Raw genomic sequence first — 16850 nt, 5'->3', positions numbered from 1 at the left:
AAACTGTCTTCCACTGACCATTTTCAGTATCTACTGGCAAACTGGCCTTTTCCTCTTGTTTACATTCCGCACCCTTAGATTATCTTCTAAGAACCCATTTACTGTTAGATCATAGATAATTTCTAGGCTTCTAATCTTTAACATAGCCAATCTATTTACATTTTTCTTTAACCGTTCTTTGCATTCCATGTCTTCGTTGTAAAAAAAAAAAAAAAAATGCCCAAGGGCAACGGGACACGCTTGCTAAAGTATAGCACAGCCAGACTTTGGGTAGGCCTCGGAAGATACCGGCGGTCTAGGTGAAGTTAAGCTTGCAATATACCAGGTACAGTACGGTGCACACTGCATTACATAGGTTATTCCTTTTAATCCTCACGGCAACCCTGTGAGGTAGATATCAGCAGGGTCCCCGTTTTACAGATTAAGAAATTGAGGCTTAGCGAGGTTGCCGCTCATCTACAGTCACTCAGCTACTAAGTGGGGAGTGGCTCCCACTTCTGCTTGTAAACGACGCGATGAAGAAAAGGGAGGCAGGCCAAGAAAAATATAAATCGCGGGGCGGGGGGGAGGCAGAGAAGTTAACTTAAACTGGCGGGCGGCACCCTCCCGGTCTCCTTCCCACCCGCAGCTGAACTTCCAGCGTAGCCCGCACGCCTCCCAGCGGCCGCTTCCCTGCTCCCTGCTCTTCCGGCCTCGGGAGGGCGTCAATACCCAGCGCCTCGCGCCGCCAGCGGCCTCGCGCGTGCGTGTGGCGTAAGGCGTCGGGTGAGGAGGCGGGTCTTCCGGCCCAGATTCAAACCATTTCCTGCAGGAGCCGGAAGACCGTCCCGGACGGCGTTCGGGGCGGCCTGTGTGTGGAAGCGAGCTCTGGGCCGCCGGCCTTCGCGCGCCGGCTAGTCGCCCCATGCCGCGGGCTGCGGCCGCCAGTCCCCGCTCGCATTGGCGGTGCTGAGGCGCCGGGGCGACAGCGCGCGAAATGTCGTCGGGCCTCCGCGCCGCCGACTTCCCCCGCTGGAAGCGCCACATTTCGGAGGAGCTGAGGCGGCGGGACCGGCTGCAGAGGCAGGCATTTGAAGAGATCATCCTGCAGTGTGAGCGGCGGGCGGGTGCGGGGAGTGGGCGGGCGGGGCCCCACAAGAGCCGGCGGGAAGCCGAGGCCGAGCCCTGGCGACGCCCGCGCGCCTTGTGGCCGCCCCAACCCTTTTTTGGATCTTACTCTCTTTCACTGTAGACGGTTTCCCTACTAAACTGTGTGTTCTCCAGGGGCAGGCACCGTTCGCGCTTGTGCTTGGAAATCCAGCAGCCGCGCTTTGTGTACTTGAATAGGCTCCGGAAACGGCCCGTCTCGGGCCTCGTGTTATGAAACGGTCACCGACTTTAAGCCTTAACTCGCACAACTAATGTCCTCTTAGTGTAATGAAATGTTCAGCCTTGGAGTCCTCAGACCTCTTGTCTTTACTCCACCTCGGTGTTCTTTAACTGATACAGGGTTTGAGTCTTACTGTTTAGGTGGGACGTTGTAGTCTTTACTATTACTGAAAACTTCAATATGAAAGAGGTGGATTCCTCCTCTCTCCACCCCTCTGCAATTTGAGGACAAAAGTGTTTGTACCCTTAGATGAGTCCTAATGAGCATTTCTTTGCCCCCTTCCTAATTTTACCTAACTGATGACACATTTGGGGGAAGAGATGGGCCCTTTTCAGTCCTATGGTTCCATCTGCCCTTTGGAGAAAAGTCTGGAGTTAATGTCGATGATGAGGTTCAAAGCAATAGAGGTATTGAATTCTGACTGTGCTAAATCAGTGGTTCCCTATCTTATGTGCACGTTGGTATGACGTGGATCTTTTAAGAATTAAAAAGCCCAGACCGATTAAATTGCAGTATTTAGGGTGGGACAGAGGTATGAGTGGTTTTTGGTGCTCCCCAAGTATTTCTAATACGTGGGCTAGTTTGAGTGCTGTGGTAAATACGTGGTATGTGTTATTTCACTTTATCTTCTTGAAAATTCTATGAGGCAGGTCCTAGTGTTGCCTTAGGAAACCCAGGCTAAGAGAGATTAAGTATTTCTTTGGGGAGGCATGCAGATTCGTGTTGGAGTCTGGATTTGAACACGGATGTGATGGGTCCTAACTTTTGCATTAAAAAAAATTTTTTTTTAAATGTTTATTTATTTTTGAGAGAGTGAGACAGAGCATGAACGAGGGAGAAACAGAGAGAGAGGGAGACACAGAATCTGAAGCAGGCTCCAGGTTCTGGGCTGTTAGCACAGAGCCCGACGCAGGGCTCGAACTCACGAACCATGAGATCGTGACCTGAGCGGGTCAGATGCTTAACCGACTGAACTACCCATGAGCCCCTGCATTTTGTTTTTCTCACTGGAGCCCCCAAGAAATGACCCTTCCTTGCTTTCGCTGAATCCACCCTCTTAAAAAAGATGGGAAGGAAAGAGAGGTGATGTGCTGTTGTGCGAATTCCTTTTACTCTAAGAGATGTGGCTGCCAGAAGCACAGGAAACCCTTCCAACTCAAATGCACATGGGTTACATAAATTCAGGTGGTCAGGTATTTATTGAATGCTTAATCTTAAAAGCTAACACGTACCGAAAGCCACATTGGACTGGAAGTCTGACTCCACACCTTGCTGAACTTTTCACTTACCTTTCTGGGTCTGGTTTGCTGCATCTATAAAATGCAGGTGAAGCTTGCCCTGTCTGCTTCATAAAAACTGTGTGTGTGAGTGCTTTGAAAGCCATCTACATAACAGCCCATAAACAGAAGTTGCTTGTAATTGTACTGACAGAGATCGAATGGTTTTTCTGCATTGAAAATGGACATTTTGATGGGGTGGGGGGGATGTAGGAGGAAAGTCGGAAGGAGACCATCCTGGAGAGGGAACCCATCATTAAATAGCTGTAGTCAGTAGCGCATGCCTGAGGGGCTAGGAGCCCCGACTGAGATGAGAGGTAGTTAGAGGGCTGGAGAGCAAGACAACCTTTGCCTGTTAAGTTTTTCTCTTTGACATTTGGGAGGTCACTTCCAGTTTGCCTGTGGAACACCTTCCACTCCTTCTTGCCTTCCCAGGCCAGTCAAGTTCAGTTCCTGCCCGAGCCAAAAGAGAAAGACGAAAAGGGACTGTAGGGACAGGTGGCAGCTCTCCCTCAGCTGGATCCTTCTCTTTAGTGTGAAGAACTTTCAAGCAGGATCCCTCTGGAATGCCTCCTCTCCTTTTTAAGACCTGACTATCCCAGGGCACCCAGCTCTGGTGTGACACTTTAAAGACCTTATTAGAGCCCTTTGATGTGCGTGAACACCCAAGGTTGCAATCACATTTCCATGTTCTGTTGAACTGATGGATGAAATTAATGTAGACCAAGAGTATTTCTGTTTCTGTCCAGGAGTTCCATTTTCCACATGTAAAGGAGAAGTGGGGCTCAAGACTCTTTTAGAAGAAAGATAAGCCCTTCCGACAGGAGTACTCACTGGCACGAACCCTATCGAAATTTTGTTCTAGAGCGGTTCTGATCTCACACTTGTAGGATTTGTGACAACCCCCATCAAATGTAGCTATTCTGCAAGTGTCCCATGATCAATCTCTTGTTCTGCTCAGTGCCCCTTCCCCTCTTGCTTGTCCCCGTGGACTGTCATTCCTAACTACTTGTCATTTGAATTCCTGCGCCATGCTTCCTGTCACTTTTGTTACTTTTCAGAAAGAAAACTCAGTTTCTCTCTTAAGTTCTTCACTCGTGTGTTCTTGACACGTTAGCATCTTGCAGCCAGTCGCCTGAGCAAGGAATTTCAGGATAATCTTTGACTTCTTATTAGTAAATCTCCATTCATGTCACTGCCTGCTTTTCAAATCTGTTAATTCACCACTGCCAGTAAGAAAAGGTCTGAGTTTTTCATTCTGCTCGTTCATGTGTTGGCTGGCTCCAAGTTTTCATTTCTAGCCACTTAACCAGATAACTGCCTGCCCTCCTGCCTGGACTCCACCATCTTCACCCGTAAGACCATCCAGGCAAATGAGGGAAGATCACTCTTCTGTTCCCTTTTATGCTTGACCCTCTGTTATACTTGAGCTCCTTGAGGTCAAGGACTTTTCATAGTTGTATCTCTAGTGCCCAGATCTAAAAATTAAATTTTCCAAATGTAATAATACAGTAAAGCTGTTTCACATTGCTTAGAGGTGTGTAACGTGTCATTTTTCCATTGTATTTGGTTGTGGTTTTTGTCTCGCTTTATTTTTTTACTCCTATGATTAAAAACAGGTAAGTGGGGGACATTCTTGCAGCGAAGTTTCCACGGGTTCCTTTGGCTGGGTTGCTCATGCTTAGGCCAAGAAGCATTGAAGGAGCGTATGTTCCTGGGTTTTGAACGGTTGCTATCATTGCTGTCAAAGTGCAGTACCTAGGACTTTGAGGCCTCTTGAAAATGAAACCTATCTAGTCTTCTGGTTGTTTTTTTGGTCCAGATCTTTATAGGATAATAAGTAGTAATAAGGTGTGCACTGTTAAAAAATTTTTTCTTCTCTTTTTTAACAGATAACAAGTTGCTAGAAAAGTCAGATCTTCATTCAGTGCTGGCCCATAAGCTACAAGCTGAAAAGCATGACGTCCCCAACAGGCATGAGATAAGGTATTTTGGAACTGTCCTGTATCGCTTGTGTCTCTTCAGCAGAAACGTGTCTCTGTTTAGTTGTCACTGCTCATTTAGAGGCGAACAGAATACCGTGTCTGTGCGCCAGTTTGTGTCTGCTCCTTTCGAATACGAACTTCTGAAGCCAAGTACCTAAAATTCTTTTCTGAAGGTGTATGCCCACCCAGAAGGCTTAGCAGTAGGTGCTGTGAGCTTGAGAAGTTGCTCAAGGCAGGTAACTGTGCCAATTCCTTCTTCAGCCTCGGGGTCCACTTTTTCTGAATAATCACATCAGTAAGCATTCTTGAGCAGATTTACACGAATCTTGTTAATACTGGATTATATCCTGGTGCATAAACATATAAAGTGCTTCGTATATAGAACAGGTCTATTTGATCCTTTTTAGTTTGGTGGATTTCAACATATTTTAATAGAGTGTGAAATTAAGCTAGCTGGTGGCAACAAGCTTTTTTTTTTTTTTTTTTTTAAGAAAGATTAGGAGAAACCTGCATTTTAACAGAAAGGGTAAGTTGTTTCATTAAACATGCAAATATGTGTTCATAATGGGAAGTTTGATATGTTTACTTGGGTTATTCATGTGAACTGTATTTCTTTTTGGGGGGTATGGTCCAAGAAAATCTAATAGCCAGACTTAAGCAAAAGCAGTTTACAGAATCATTCTGTAGTGTTATTATCTTTTCCATGTTTATCACATTTGCATATTACATATGGGAGTTTGTATGGGAATAGTTCCCATTATTGCTCTAAAATCTATATACTTTTTTGCCTATCCATTAACATTTACCAACAAAAACAAGTTGGTAGTAATTCAGCGATTTTTTTTTTTAAACCCAGAAATGTGAGGTGTGGCTGAATTTATTTATCTCTGTAGCTAAATCTGCTGTATAACCATCTGCCATCCATGTTTCCTCATTTCACAAGATGGTCTCCCAGCACACCAGAGTGGGCAAGAGGAACAGATGGCCCAGCCCAGGGTTTGTCCTTGCTTAATAATAAATTCAAGAGATCCTGCCTGACTGTGGCCGGGGTGGGGGGTGGGGGGCGGGCGTGAGGGGAGGGGGGCCTACTGTAGTATTTAAAATATTAGTTGCAGTGTTCTGGTCAATTTTAGGTGTAGAAAATGCCATTTTACCTTTTTCATCTAAATTCAGTCAACTGAAAACTTGTAATACTTTGTTTCTATGTAGTTAGATTCTGGGTGATTATACTTTATTCTTTATTGGTCAGCCAAGCTTATTTGTTTGGAAAGGTGCAATAAACAAATACACAGTAATTCTTTTGACTATCACTGGAGTGGTAATTTAGTTGGAGGTCCTTCCTTTCCTACAAACTTGAGCCCCTAATCAGGCCTCTCCTCCTGACCGCCTTGTTTCTATTAATGGTGTTCTTATTTTCCACAAGTCATCTATGATTCCTTTTTCCCTCAGTATCCTGCCCCTCCTTGTTGGTAGTCACCCACTCAGGCATGCTCATTTTTCACTCACAGCCTCTTAATGCATCTGTCCCTTCATCCGGTGGGGAGACTAGCTCAAGGGGTGTTTGATGGTGTCGTAAGGGTGTTTGCAGAAGATGGGCCTGGTTGTTTCCTTCTGCCTTCTGGCTCCTTAAGTTCTGCCTGTCTCATCCTAGTTATTCTTAAAACGCTACTGCCCATGCTTAAAAAGCTTTATCTGGATCAATTATCTGTGTCTCTTCTGAAGTGTTTTAATCCCTTTGCTTTCTGAATAGGTTAACATTAAACTCCTCAGCCCAGAAATCGTTCAGTCCTGTCTTTGTGTGTGTGTGTGCTTCCTGGACCGCAGCATCTGGCAGAATTGTTAGAAATGCAGAATCTTGGGCCCCCGACCAGACTTCCCGTTTCAGAAACTGGGGGTGCAGGGATGAGGGTGGTAAGGCCCACCATAATCTGTAATTAGGTGATCCTGAGAACTACTGCTTTAGACCATGGCTGCCCAGGAGTCCTTGTCAGCTAGCTGCGTCACCTGAGGGGTACAATGAGTGGCCTGATGCTAGCGTCCTAGAAGAAGGGGCTAGTTTTACATTTGCGTATTGCCCATTGCTTTGCATTAAAATAAGAGGATTTAGTACAAATAATTTCTAGTCTTTCTGCCTAGTTTAGGATGGTTTCTTGTAAAGCGTTCCACTTTCTAATCTCTTGGCTTCGACTTCATGGGCTAAAATTGGGGAAGGATTAAGTTGCCTCAAAGGATGAGGTATTAGGATGTGCTTAGAACATGTGATAGAAATAGCTTTAGACATCAAGGGTAAAGTGAGGAGGGACTGTCATGCTGCTGCTCCCTTTTCCCTCTGGTTTGTTACAGGGCAGACAGAGGAGGCTGTTCTCCCCCCTCCCTTTGGGTGCTGGTGTCCTACTTTTCCAGCATCTTCCTCTTCTCCATCTTGTGCTTTTCCTGGGTGATGGTTTAAACGTCTGACTATCATCTGATGGTTCTCATCTGTAGCTGCAACGGAGACCCCAGCCCTGAACTGGAAGCCCACAGTTCAGTCATCTGCTGTTTCTGAGAGAGGATGTAAACCCTTGTGAAGTCTCCAAAACCACATTGACCCTGAGAGAATCTGAACTCAGTTCTTCGGTTTCAGACATAATCTGTTTGCTGGCAGCTTCTACTTGCTCTCTTTGAGCTTGGACCTCTTTACGTGACGTGCAGACTCTGACACCCGGTTTCCACTCCACACACCAGCTTGGGTGTCCAAACCGCATTCTTCAGGCCTCCCCCGAAGCCTGCTTCCCCCCGAGTCCTAACCATCTCAGTAGGTGGCACCTGTGTTTCATCAGTTGCTCCCAACGCCTTGGAGTCCTCATTGACTGCGGTCTTTCTCGTAGGCTCCACAGCCAAGTCCAAGGCAAATGCAAGGACTCTCTTCGGAAAGGATCTAGGATCTGACCACCTCTCACTCCCTCCGCTGCTACCACCTCGACGTGAGCTGGCCTGTGTAACAGCCTGCTAACTGATCTCCCTGTTTCTACCCCTGCCCCCCTGCAGTCAGCAACCATAGCTGTGCTTTTAAAGCATACGTTACTCTTCTGTTCACAGCACGACAGTGGCTTCCAGTCATGCCTAGGAAAAGTCAAGGTCCGAAGAGGGGCCTGGGAGGCACTGCGTGATGGCCCCACCTCCTCCCTGACCGTCTTCTCTACCCTCCTGCACGCGGGGCTCCTCTCACACTCTCCCGAGTGCACCAGTTGTGCCGCTGCCTCCGAGCCTTTCCAACACTTGACGTTTCTTCTGTGCGTCAGGCTCCAGCCCCTGGGGGCTGCATAGCTTGCTCCTCACTTCTTTCCAGTCTGCAGTCATGTGTCGCCTCCCAGAAGCCTTCGAGTGCCCTAAATAGAACAGGACCCCTGTTGCTGTGTTCCCCTCTTTACCCTTAGTTTCTCTTCACATCTGACCATCTGACTTCATGTATTTACTTGTTTGTTGTCTGCTCTTAACTGGTTATCAGTTGCACAAGGGGGCGCCTGGGTGGCTCAGTCAAGCATCCAACTTCGGCTCAGGTCATAATCTCGGGGTTCGTGGGTTCAAGCCCTGCATCGGGCTCAGTGCTGACAGCTCAGAGCCTGGAGCCTGCTTCGGATTCTGTGTCTCCCTCTCTCTCTGCCCCTCCCCTGCTCACGGTCTGTTTCTCTCTCTCAAAAAAATTTTTCACTTGCATGAGAGCAAAGCTTTGTGTTCACTTCCTTCTTCCAGCTCTAAGGTCTGTGCCTGGCATAAATGGACCTTGTCTTCTCCATATTTACCTAAACTTCATCTGGAACCCATGCTTTGTTCCTGACACGACCAGTGTTTGGGTTGTGGCTGGTTTATTTTACCAAGTGTCTCATGTTTCCTGCCTTCTAGAACTCCATTGCTTGGAGGAACTGAACTGCTTTACTGGCTACGTTGTCACGTGCAGGTTTGAAATTCTGAAGTTACTGTTCACTGCCTGATCGAAGAGGTTTGAGGTCTGATTTTTTTTTTTTTTTTTCCTTTCCTCTCTTTTTTGCACGTTCTCTTCGTCTTCCTGGTTTGGGGATTTAGTCCTGGCCACGACGGTGCATGGAATGATAGTCAGCTACAAGAAATGGCCCAGCTGAGGATTAAACACCAAGAAGAACTGACTGAATTACACAAGAAACGTGGGGAGGTACCAATAGCCGCTCCCCATCTGTCTTCTGCTCTGTGCGGGCCCTGTGGTGGGGGAACAGGTGGGCAGGCACACTAGAATTAGCAGCCATCCCAGCTGCCTGTGGCATCGGCCTGTCTCTGAGAACGCAGCATCAGGAAAGGTGAGGTCTTCCCCTCCACCAGCAGAAGGGTGAGCCCGTGGGAGAGCTGCTGGTTGCCACACTCACAGGTGGCATGACAGGTAGAAGTGGAGAAATCTCGAAGGAAAGAGCTTGCTGCTTGTTCTACCGAAGGTCTAATACCTTCCTAAAGCATTTGAGAGTGAACCCTGCAATTTCAGAAAAGTTCATTAGAAAGAAGGAAAAAGTTCTGGGCTGTGTTTATCCTGGGTGGTGGTCTGATGGCAAATTGTAAAAAGAAAAAGTTATCAGTTCAGCTCAGTTGATCATTTTATCAGCTGAAGGGTTTGAAAAGGTGGCCAGCAGGGGTGGGGGGTGCAGACAGGTGTCCTCAGAGGGAACCTGTAACACTTCTCGTCTGCCCACGGCTGCTGTCGGCAAGAGGGGAGCCCACATCGTTCCCATGAGTGTCCCCATTGACTCCTCTGCTCCTCGCTGCCACCTAGCTCGTTTCTTCTTGGTGCCTGGGCCCAATCCCACGGGCATCTTTTCTAGAGTAACCCACTGTTGTTTAGTTTCCAGCTGAGGTCCTGAAATCTCTCACTGATGAAAGTGTTCTTTCCTCCCCAGTTAGCTCAGTTGGTGATTGACCTGAATAACCAAATGCAGCAGAAGGACAGGGAGATGCAGATGAATGAAGCAAAGTGAGTAGAGGCGACCCTTCTGGGACTGGTCATGGGTTGCACTTGTCCTTTTACTGTCGGCCGGTGGGCGGGGCCGGGGGTGATGGCTGGTGGATGGGAGCCACACCGGGCTCAGCAAGAGTGTCATTTCTGTGCATGCACAGCCTACCTGCTCTAAGGGAGACAAAGGCAAGGACAGTGCCCTCCGTCTCCCAGGTTCCCAGCACACCCCTGGGAAGTACCCTTGGCCCTTGGGAGTGTTCCTGAAGCACTCATGGCTCTCCCTGTGGGCACTGCATATGGCAGCCGGTGTCTTCTGTGGTGGAGATGCGGCCAGCATATGTGAGTGTGTGGCCCTTGGGAACAGGGATGAGTTTGTGGGCAGGACTATTCTTGATCAGGGAGAAGCCTGGGATTCCCAGTCCTAGGACGTTTGAGCTGGAGGGGAGCCTGTCTTTCATCTGTGCCTTTTTCCCTTTCTCTGCAGACAGGGGTTTCCAGAGGTTTAGAAAGGCATCTTTGCTCCATGAATGATAGAATCAATAGAATGTGCAGAATTTCCAGCCTCCTCTTAAGCCCCCACTTTAGGCATCAAAGCTCCCTCTGGGGATCCTGCTTTTGTAGTCATTCATCATCTGGATGAATTTCACCCTACATATTTCCTCTCCTAATGGGCTTGTCCTGGAAACCACTGGGGCTGGGCTGGGCTAAGTAAGAGTCCTCCATGGCACCAGGTGTGCCGGCTGAGGTGATTGTTGGCGGCCCGTGCTCACGTACCTGGCCAGGGTCTCCGGCACAGGGCTCTCGCGTGGTGCCATTCCTCCTCTCCGTGTCCTGCTTTCAGAATTGCAGAGTGCTTGCAGACCATCTCTGACCTGGAGACGGAGTGCCAAGAACTGCGCGGTAAGCTTCAGGACCTCGAGAGAGCCAACCAGACCCTGAAGGATGAGTATGATGCCCTGCAGATCACGTTTACTGCCTTGGAGGAGAAACTGAGGAAAACTACTGAAGAGAACCAGGAGCTGGTCACCAGATGGATGGCCGAGAAAGCCCAGGAAGCCAACCGCCTCAATGCAGAGAATGAGAAGGATTCAAGGTGAGACATCAGTCCACTGTTAGTGGTTTCCGTTTTTGGGGAAGTAGAGCCTAGTTCTCTGAAAACAAAAAAACCTAAACCTGTAGCTCTGATGATGGGGGACAGGATGAGACAGTCAGAAAACACTATAGTCAAATTAGAAATAGCAGTGGTGGATATGGAAGAGATTTGCATTTATAAGAACACTTTTGTGGCTGAGCAGAGGATTACCTTCCAGAAGGTTTTTGGCCTGTACAGTTTTTGCCAGTTTCTTTCAGTTTTCTAGGAGAAAAGCTGATTCATTCTTTCTTTCTTTTTTTTTTTTTTAAATGTTTATATTTGAGAGACAAGAGTGTGAGCAAGGGAGGGACAGAGAGAGGGAGACACAGAATCCGAAGCAGGCTCCAGGCTCTGAGCTGTCAGCACAGAGCCCGATGCAGGCCTTGAACTCATGAACCATGAGATCGTGACCTGAGCCAAAGTTGGATGCTTAGCCAACTGAGCCACCCAGGAGCCCCAGAAAAGCCAGTTCTTGAACAGTGTAAGGTAAAGCAGAATTCAAAAAAGATTGGAGTTTCCCCCACCCCTAACTTCATAAAACTGTCCAGACCCATACGAGGTTCTTGCTAGTATACAAGAGATCTAATCTCGCATGAATATAGATGGGAAATTCCAAAGTCTCAAATTTCACTAGTACTTTTTTTTTTCCTACTAGGATTTATCCCAGGAATGGAAAGATGTTTCATTAGGAGATCAATTAAGTCTATCACCTTGCATGGTAAACAGTATGACCACTTTAGTAGATCCCCAAAATGCCATTTGTTCAGACTCAGTTCCCAGTCCTGATAAAAACCCTTAAACTTGGAACAGAAGCTTTTAATAAAAACACCTGTCTGCAGCCAGTAGCTGATGGTGTACTTAACGGGGAAGCCTCCCATCTCAGACCCCAGGAGTCCGTCTCAGTGGAGGGAAATGTGTGTTGAAAATTCCCACAGAGTCCCTAACACATCAGAACCAGGACACGGAACGCAAGGTGCTAGAAGCAGCGGGTGGGGGTGGGAGAGGGGTCATGCTGATCCACCTAGAAAGCCTAAGAAAATCCCCCGAGAAAAACTAGCACTTAGTGTTCACCAGAGCTTGGAAACGATTTTAAAGCCCTGGGTCAGTAGTTTAGAATTTGAAAAGATTGTTGCCGTTAATAATCTAAGAGAATGAAAATAGGAAAAGGTCTTGAAGAGTAATAGTGATAGTTACTCCTACCAAATAACATATTCAGGTAGTTTTCAGAATCTATGTAAAAACTGAAACCATGAGGTAGAAGTAAAAAAACCTGGTTATCTGCTATTGTATGAAAAATTCCTAAGTAGTATGAGGACTTTCTAAACATTAAAAGTAACAGAAAAAGTGGACTGTGTAAAATTTTCAGATTTCTTAAAGTCAGAGAACACAAAAGCAACCAATGGGACATGTGATTGTCAAGTAAATCTCCTGATATGGAATTGGATTAAGGAGTAGGCGAGCCCTTGCACAGGTGGGAAGTGCAGGGGGTTCGCAAAAGCACGAGCGCATGTGGTCCGTCCATCTGGCCCCCACGGGCTTGGGAAGGAGACGAAAAGCGCCTTCACGTTGCTCGTGGCCAGCCTGTTCCACCACCTCCCGAAGGGCACCCGGGCAGGACCTGAAAAGTGTTCCCACTTTTTGGGCTTCATCCTAAGCTGGTATGGAGACATGGTCACGGATGTTGTTTTGTGACGGCACATTACTCATAGTGAAGAAGCACTAGAGCCCTTGGGGGAGAAATAAATAGGGATATTTTCCTCCAGTGGGATTTTACAAAGTCATCTAAAAATACATGTTTTAGGAATACTTAGTGATGTGAGAAAATGGATAAAATTAATGCAACTAAAAATAGGATGGGAAATGTTTTCATAGAACATCTGAAATTTGAATGAAATCAGATGATTGAAAGGAATTATGTTGTTAATGGTGTTTAGTTCTGGGTGGTGAGAATGTGGCTTTTGTTTTCTCATTTTATACTTTTCTGTATTTTCTAACTTTAAGTTTCTGTTGCATTAAGAAAATTGAGCTGTCCTTTTGGATTCTGTCTCATATACTTTTTTTTTTCCTGTAAGATTTTATTTTATTTTTATTTCATTTTTATTTTTTATTTTTAAAATTTTTTTAAATTTTAACTTGTTTTATTTTTTATTTTTTTAAAATTTACATCCAAATTAGTTAGCATATAGTGCAACAGTGATTTTGTAAGATTTTATTTTTAAGTAATATGTACAACCAGCATGGGCAGCGTGAGGTTTGAACTTACAACCCCAAGATCAAGAGTCACATGCCCTGCGACTGAGTGAGCCAGGTGCCCCCGTGTTCACTTTAAGTAAAATAGCTCGGCCTCTGCTGTGGAGTCCTTAGGCAGCTTCAGGGTGGTGAGCTCCCCTGGGATGCCTGGAAGTCATAGTGTTGCGTGTTGAACACCTGCCCAGGGAGAAGCAGGCAGGATGAGGAGCTTGGTCATCACAGCAGATGGGGGAATAATACAGACTTGCAGTTGAGAGTGGGATGAGAGCATGTTACATGTGTGCTCTAGTTCCTTCCTTTAGAATGTCCTCCTGCGGATATGCTGTCGGGGGTATTACCATCTGATTGCGTAGGCAGGGCCCGGGCTTTCTTTTCATTACTTTGCTCAGACTTTACTCCTTAGAAACTTTCCCTCCTTCCTGCCAATCCCCAGGTTAGATGTCCTCCTCCTAGCAGCCTTTGTTTACCTGATAGCGTGGCCCATTCCATGTTCTGACGTAGCTGTTCATGCTCTGCCGAGGTCTGTCCTCATGGTCAGGCACAGCGGCTGCCGTGTCACACACACTCGGGGAGTATCCAAGAAGGACGTTTCTTTTTGGCTCCTCTAATGAAGGCCGGGCTGCTGGTGTTCTCTCCTCCCTGTGACCCTCAGTCTGTCCTATGTCCCTTGCTTGCAGCAGGTGCCTTTCCAGTAGAGGAGGGTCACACACCCCACCCTGACATCCCAGTTTCCCTCAAAGGTATCTCTTCCAGCGAAGAAGAAATTATTAAAGTTTGTCATTTGTCCTGTTCTCGTCTTCCAGGTAGAAAATCAAGAGTGTGATGCACTTTCTTAAGCTGCAGCCTCATCCCTTCCCAAGATTCAGATATGCTACCTAGGGAACTTTTCCCCGTTTTGAGAATTAGCGCTGTGATCGAAGCTTTACAAAAAGTTGCAGCAGAATTCTTGGCTGGGGCTTGATAGCAGTGCTAGAATTCTGCACTGGGGCATCTCCACATAAAGGGTAAAAACCACAAGAGATGAACTTGCCGTGGAAAAGAAAACGAGGCCAAGGTTAAAGGTTAGGGAGATCTTGAATTTAGGACTTGGGGAAAGACAAGAATTGTTCTGAGAAGAGGAAATAGTGGACTCAGCTGCTGACCACATTAAATTTTGTCTGCAGCCGAGACGTCTTGTGTCCAGCCCTGGTCAGTTGAAGCCATGTGCGTTCTGACAGTTCAAGAATCTCCTACCTCCGTTTCCTTATCTGTAAAATACTGCTTAATTTCAAAGCATTGTTAACGATTAAATGAGTTAAAACCTGGAAGTAATAATACCAAGCCAAGCAGAAGTAAATTCTAAGTAAATCTTAACTGTTACCATTCATGCTCTGGGTACATTGCTGCAGAAAGCCAGCTCTAGACCACCACTAACCCTGGATAAACCTGGTGTGCCTTTATGTCCTGAGAGGCCCCGGGTCATGACAGGCAGGCTTCTCCCTTGCTAGTTCATTCACTGCTTTCTCTAAGAACATAATCCCTCTTCTGGGCTTTGCTCTGGAATCCCTTAAGATAGGGTTCCTTACTGATGTTACTGGTGTGGGCTTGGGACTGTGGTAGCTTTGCCCAGGGCAGTTATGTTACTGTAGTTTATTTTTGAGTTTATTTTGAGAGGGAGAGCGAGAACCCCAAGCAGACGCTACACTGTCAGTGCAGAAGAGCCCGACGCAGGGTTCGAGAACCGTCAGATCATGACATGAGCTGAAAAGAGACGCTGAACAGACTGAGCTGCCCAGGTGCCCCCAGGGCAGTTATTTTAAATGTGCTGGATATTCAGATGTGTTATTGGAGCTAGAAGTTTATTGAGAGCCGAAACCCCATGCTTTCTTCAAGCAGATATAACCAGTGGGCTTTGTTTTAATAGGCGGCGGCAAGCCCGGCTGCAGAAAGAGCTTGCAGAAGCGGCGAAGGAACCTCTACCCGTTGAACAGTAAGTAGAGATATTCCCGTCAAAACTGTGCTGTTAGTAATTTGATTCACTCTTTTAAAATGACTTTGTAATGTTTTTATTTCTGTAAAACCGTGTTATGGATTAGTGGAAAGAAAACTAAAAGGTTTAAGGGAGCAGATAAAAACCTACTCGTTCCCTCCCAGGAGGCACCTCTAGTGTGTGCTCCTCATCAGCCATGAGCGCGAGGTCTGACTTCCCTCACTCTGAACAGGTGACTGCTGCCTGCCTGCTGCTTTCCTCTCGACACTTTGATCCATTTTCTACCCCTCGTCGGGCCTGTTGCCCTGTATTGCCGGGCTGGGGTTCTATCTCTTGCTCTCCATTCTTGGTTGGTGACTCCTGTAGGAGAAAGGTGTTCATACTGAGGCCCTGCTTTAGATTTAGAATATGTACATTTTTCTGTACTCCCAGATGTGGAAAATAAATCTGCAGTGTATTTTCCTGAAACTACAAAAAAATGATTGACCTAGAAATGACAGCTTTTCCAGAAACTACAAAAAATGATTGACCTAGAAATGACAGCTTATGGAAGCTGTTTATGCTGCCTCCTGATTGCAGCATAAAGAGGTGGCTGGGCGTGACACGACTCCGGTCCCGCACACTGCCCAGGATCTCACAGAACAGAGCTGAGCAAACCTATCGCTTCTCGGCCTTTTGGCTAAGATCAAGTGTAGAGCTGAGCAAACCTAACCTAGGGGTGTCTGACCATAGAGGCCTGTTCTTAGTCTCTGTGCTTCCCACTCAGTAGGATTTCTGGGTCAAAGGCCATGTCTATCTTTGAAGGGTTTCGATTACCAGTTGCCACATCCTGGTGTTTTCTTAGGGCCCTGGGCCTTTGCACCGTCTGAGTGTCCTCACGTTGTAGTATCTGAAAGTATTCACATAGGGTCAGCTCACGTTTGCTGCTCTGTTGTCGCCCTAGTGTGAACACGAGTGACTCCCCCAACCCACAACCTCGAAGAAAAGAAAGGCCAGCCTTGTTCTCTTTCTTCAGGCCTGCCTTTGGTCTCCCGACATCCCTGCCAAGACTGGGGTCAGTTGCATGGAGTCCTAAAATCAATAGCCAAGGAAAATGAATTTACTTTGACTTGGTCTAATTTGCTTGGTAACAAGTATATATTTACATAATCCAGATAATTAATCATGGAAAAATCTTGCTTTCAAGTTCTAAGGAGTCCAAATATTAGGTGATAAAGTCTTAGGTTGTTAGGTTTTATTACTTCTCCGTGAAGATTGCAACTCGGCAGGAGGTCATTAAGACCAAAATAATTACTTGCCTTCCCCTGAACCAGGAAGGGGAAGGGGAGGGGAGTGCCTTCCAGAGGCACTTTGTATCCAGTGGAATAAACAACAGTGCCTTTCTGTGGTTTGATTATCTTGTGGGACATGCGATGGACTGACTCCCAAGATGTCAGAAGGACCAAGTGTTTGAACACAACCACAAAATACCCAGAGTCAAAAATGAATTGGGTTTAGATTTTGCTTTCCCGTTTTTTAGTATGAAAGCACTATTTGAACCCGATAGTAACGCAGCCGCTGATTTCATTGCTCTTCCAGTCGTCCTTCGTGTCCCCCTGGGCCTCCTCCCTACACTGCCCTTTTCTTTCTTGTACTCCATACCTGCCCCGGCCGTCCTCTGTGCCGCTCAGTCCATCTCACGGGACTGTATCGGGAGCACTGCAGTTCAGTGTGCGGGAGCCCTGCAGCTGTGAGCCAGACTTCTGGAAAGACTGTCCGTTGGCACGCCATGTCATTACAGACTTACTAAACCATTGTCGCTGCCTGCTGAGTGAGAGCTACGTTCACACCTCACAGGATCAAAAGATCGCTTTTCAAGTTATTTCCAGCTGCAATTCTGGATTTGATTTCAGCAGGTTAAATGTTCCTCTTAGT

The 16850-nt window shown here is 46.7% G+C and overlaps 1 protein-coding gene across 3 annotated transcripts in view; it reads left to right on the top strand.

The window, feature by feature from the left end:
* Positions 1–799: 799 nt before the first annotated feature.
* Positions 800–16850, top strand: part of ATG16L1 (autophagy related 16 like 1) — a 35662-nt gene continuing 19611 nt past the window's right edge. For all 3 annotated transcript variants that reach the window (XM_019445531.2, XM_019445530.2, XM_019445529.2), the window contains exons 1-6: positions 800–1091; positions 4539–4632; positions 8694–8799; positions 9530–9603; positions 10427–10678; positions 14871–14936. In XM_019445531.2, coding sequence (XP_019301076.1) covers positions 977–1091; positions 4539–4632; positions 8694–8799; positions 9530–9603; positions 10427–10678; positions 14871–14936 — 707 coding nt within the window. In that variant the 5' untranslated portion in view covers positions 800–976. The remainder of the gene's footprint in view (positions 1092–4538; positions 4633–8693; positions 8800–9529; positions 9604–10426; positions 10679–14870; positions 14937–16850) is intronic.

This window comes from Panthera pardus, unplaced genomic scaffold, assembly GCF_024362965.1.
Source record: "Panthera pardus isolate Hobbes unplaced genomic scaffold, ASM2436296v1 HiC_scaffold_10, whole genome shotgun sequence".
NCBI lineage: Eukaryota > Metazoa > Chordata > Mammalia > Carnivora > Felidae > Panthera > Panthera pardus.
The sequence above is the reverse complement of the archived record's forward strand: the minus strand, read 5'-3'. Positions and strand labels throughout refer to the sequence as shown.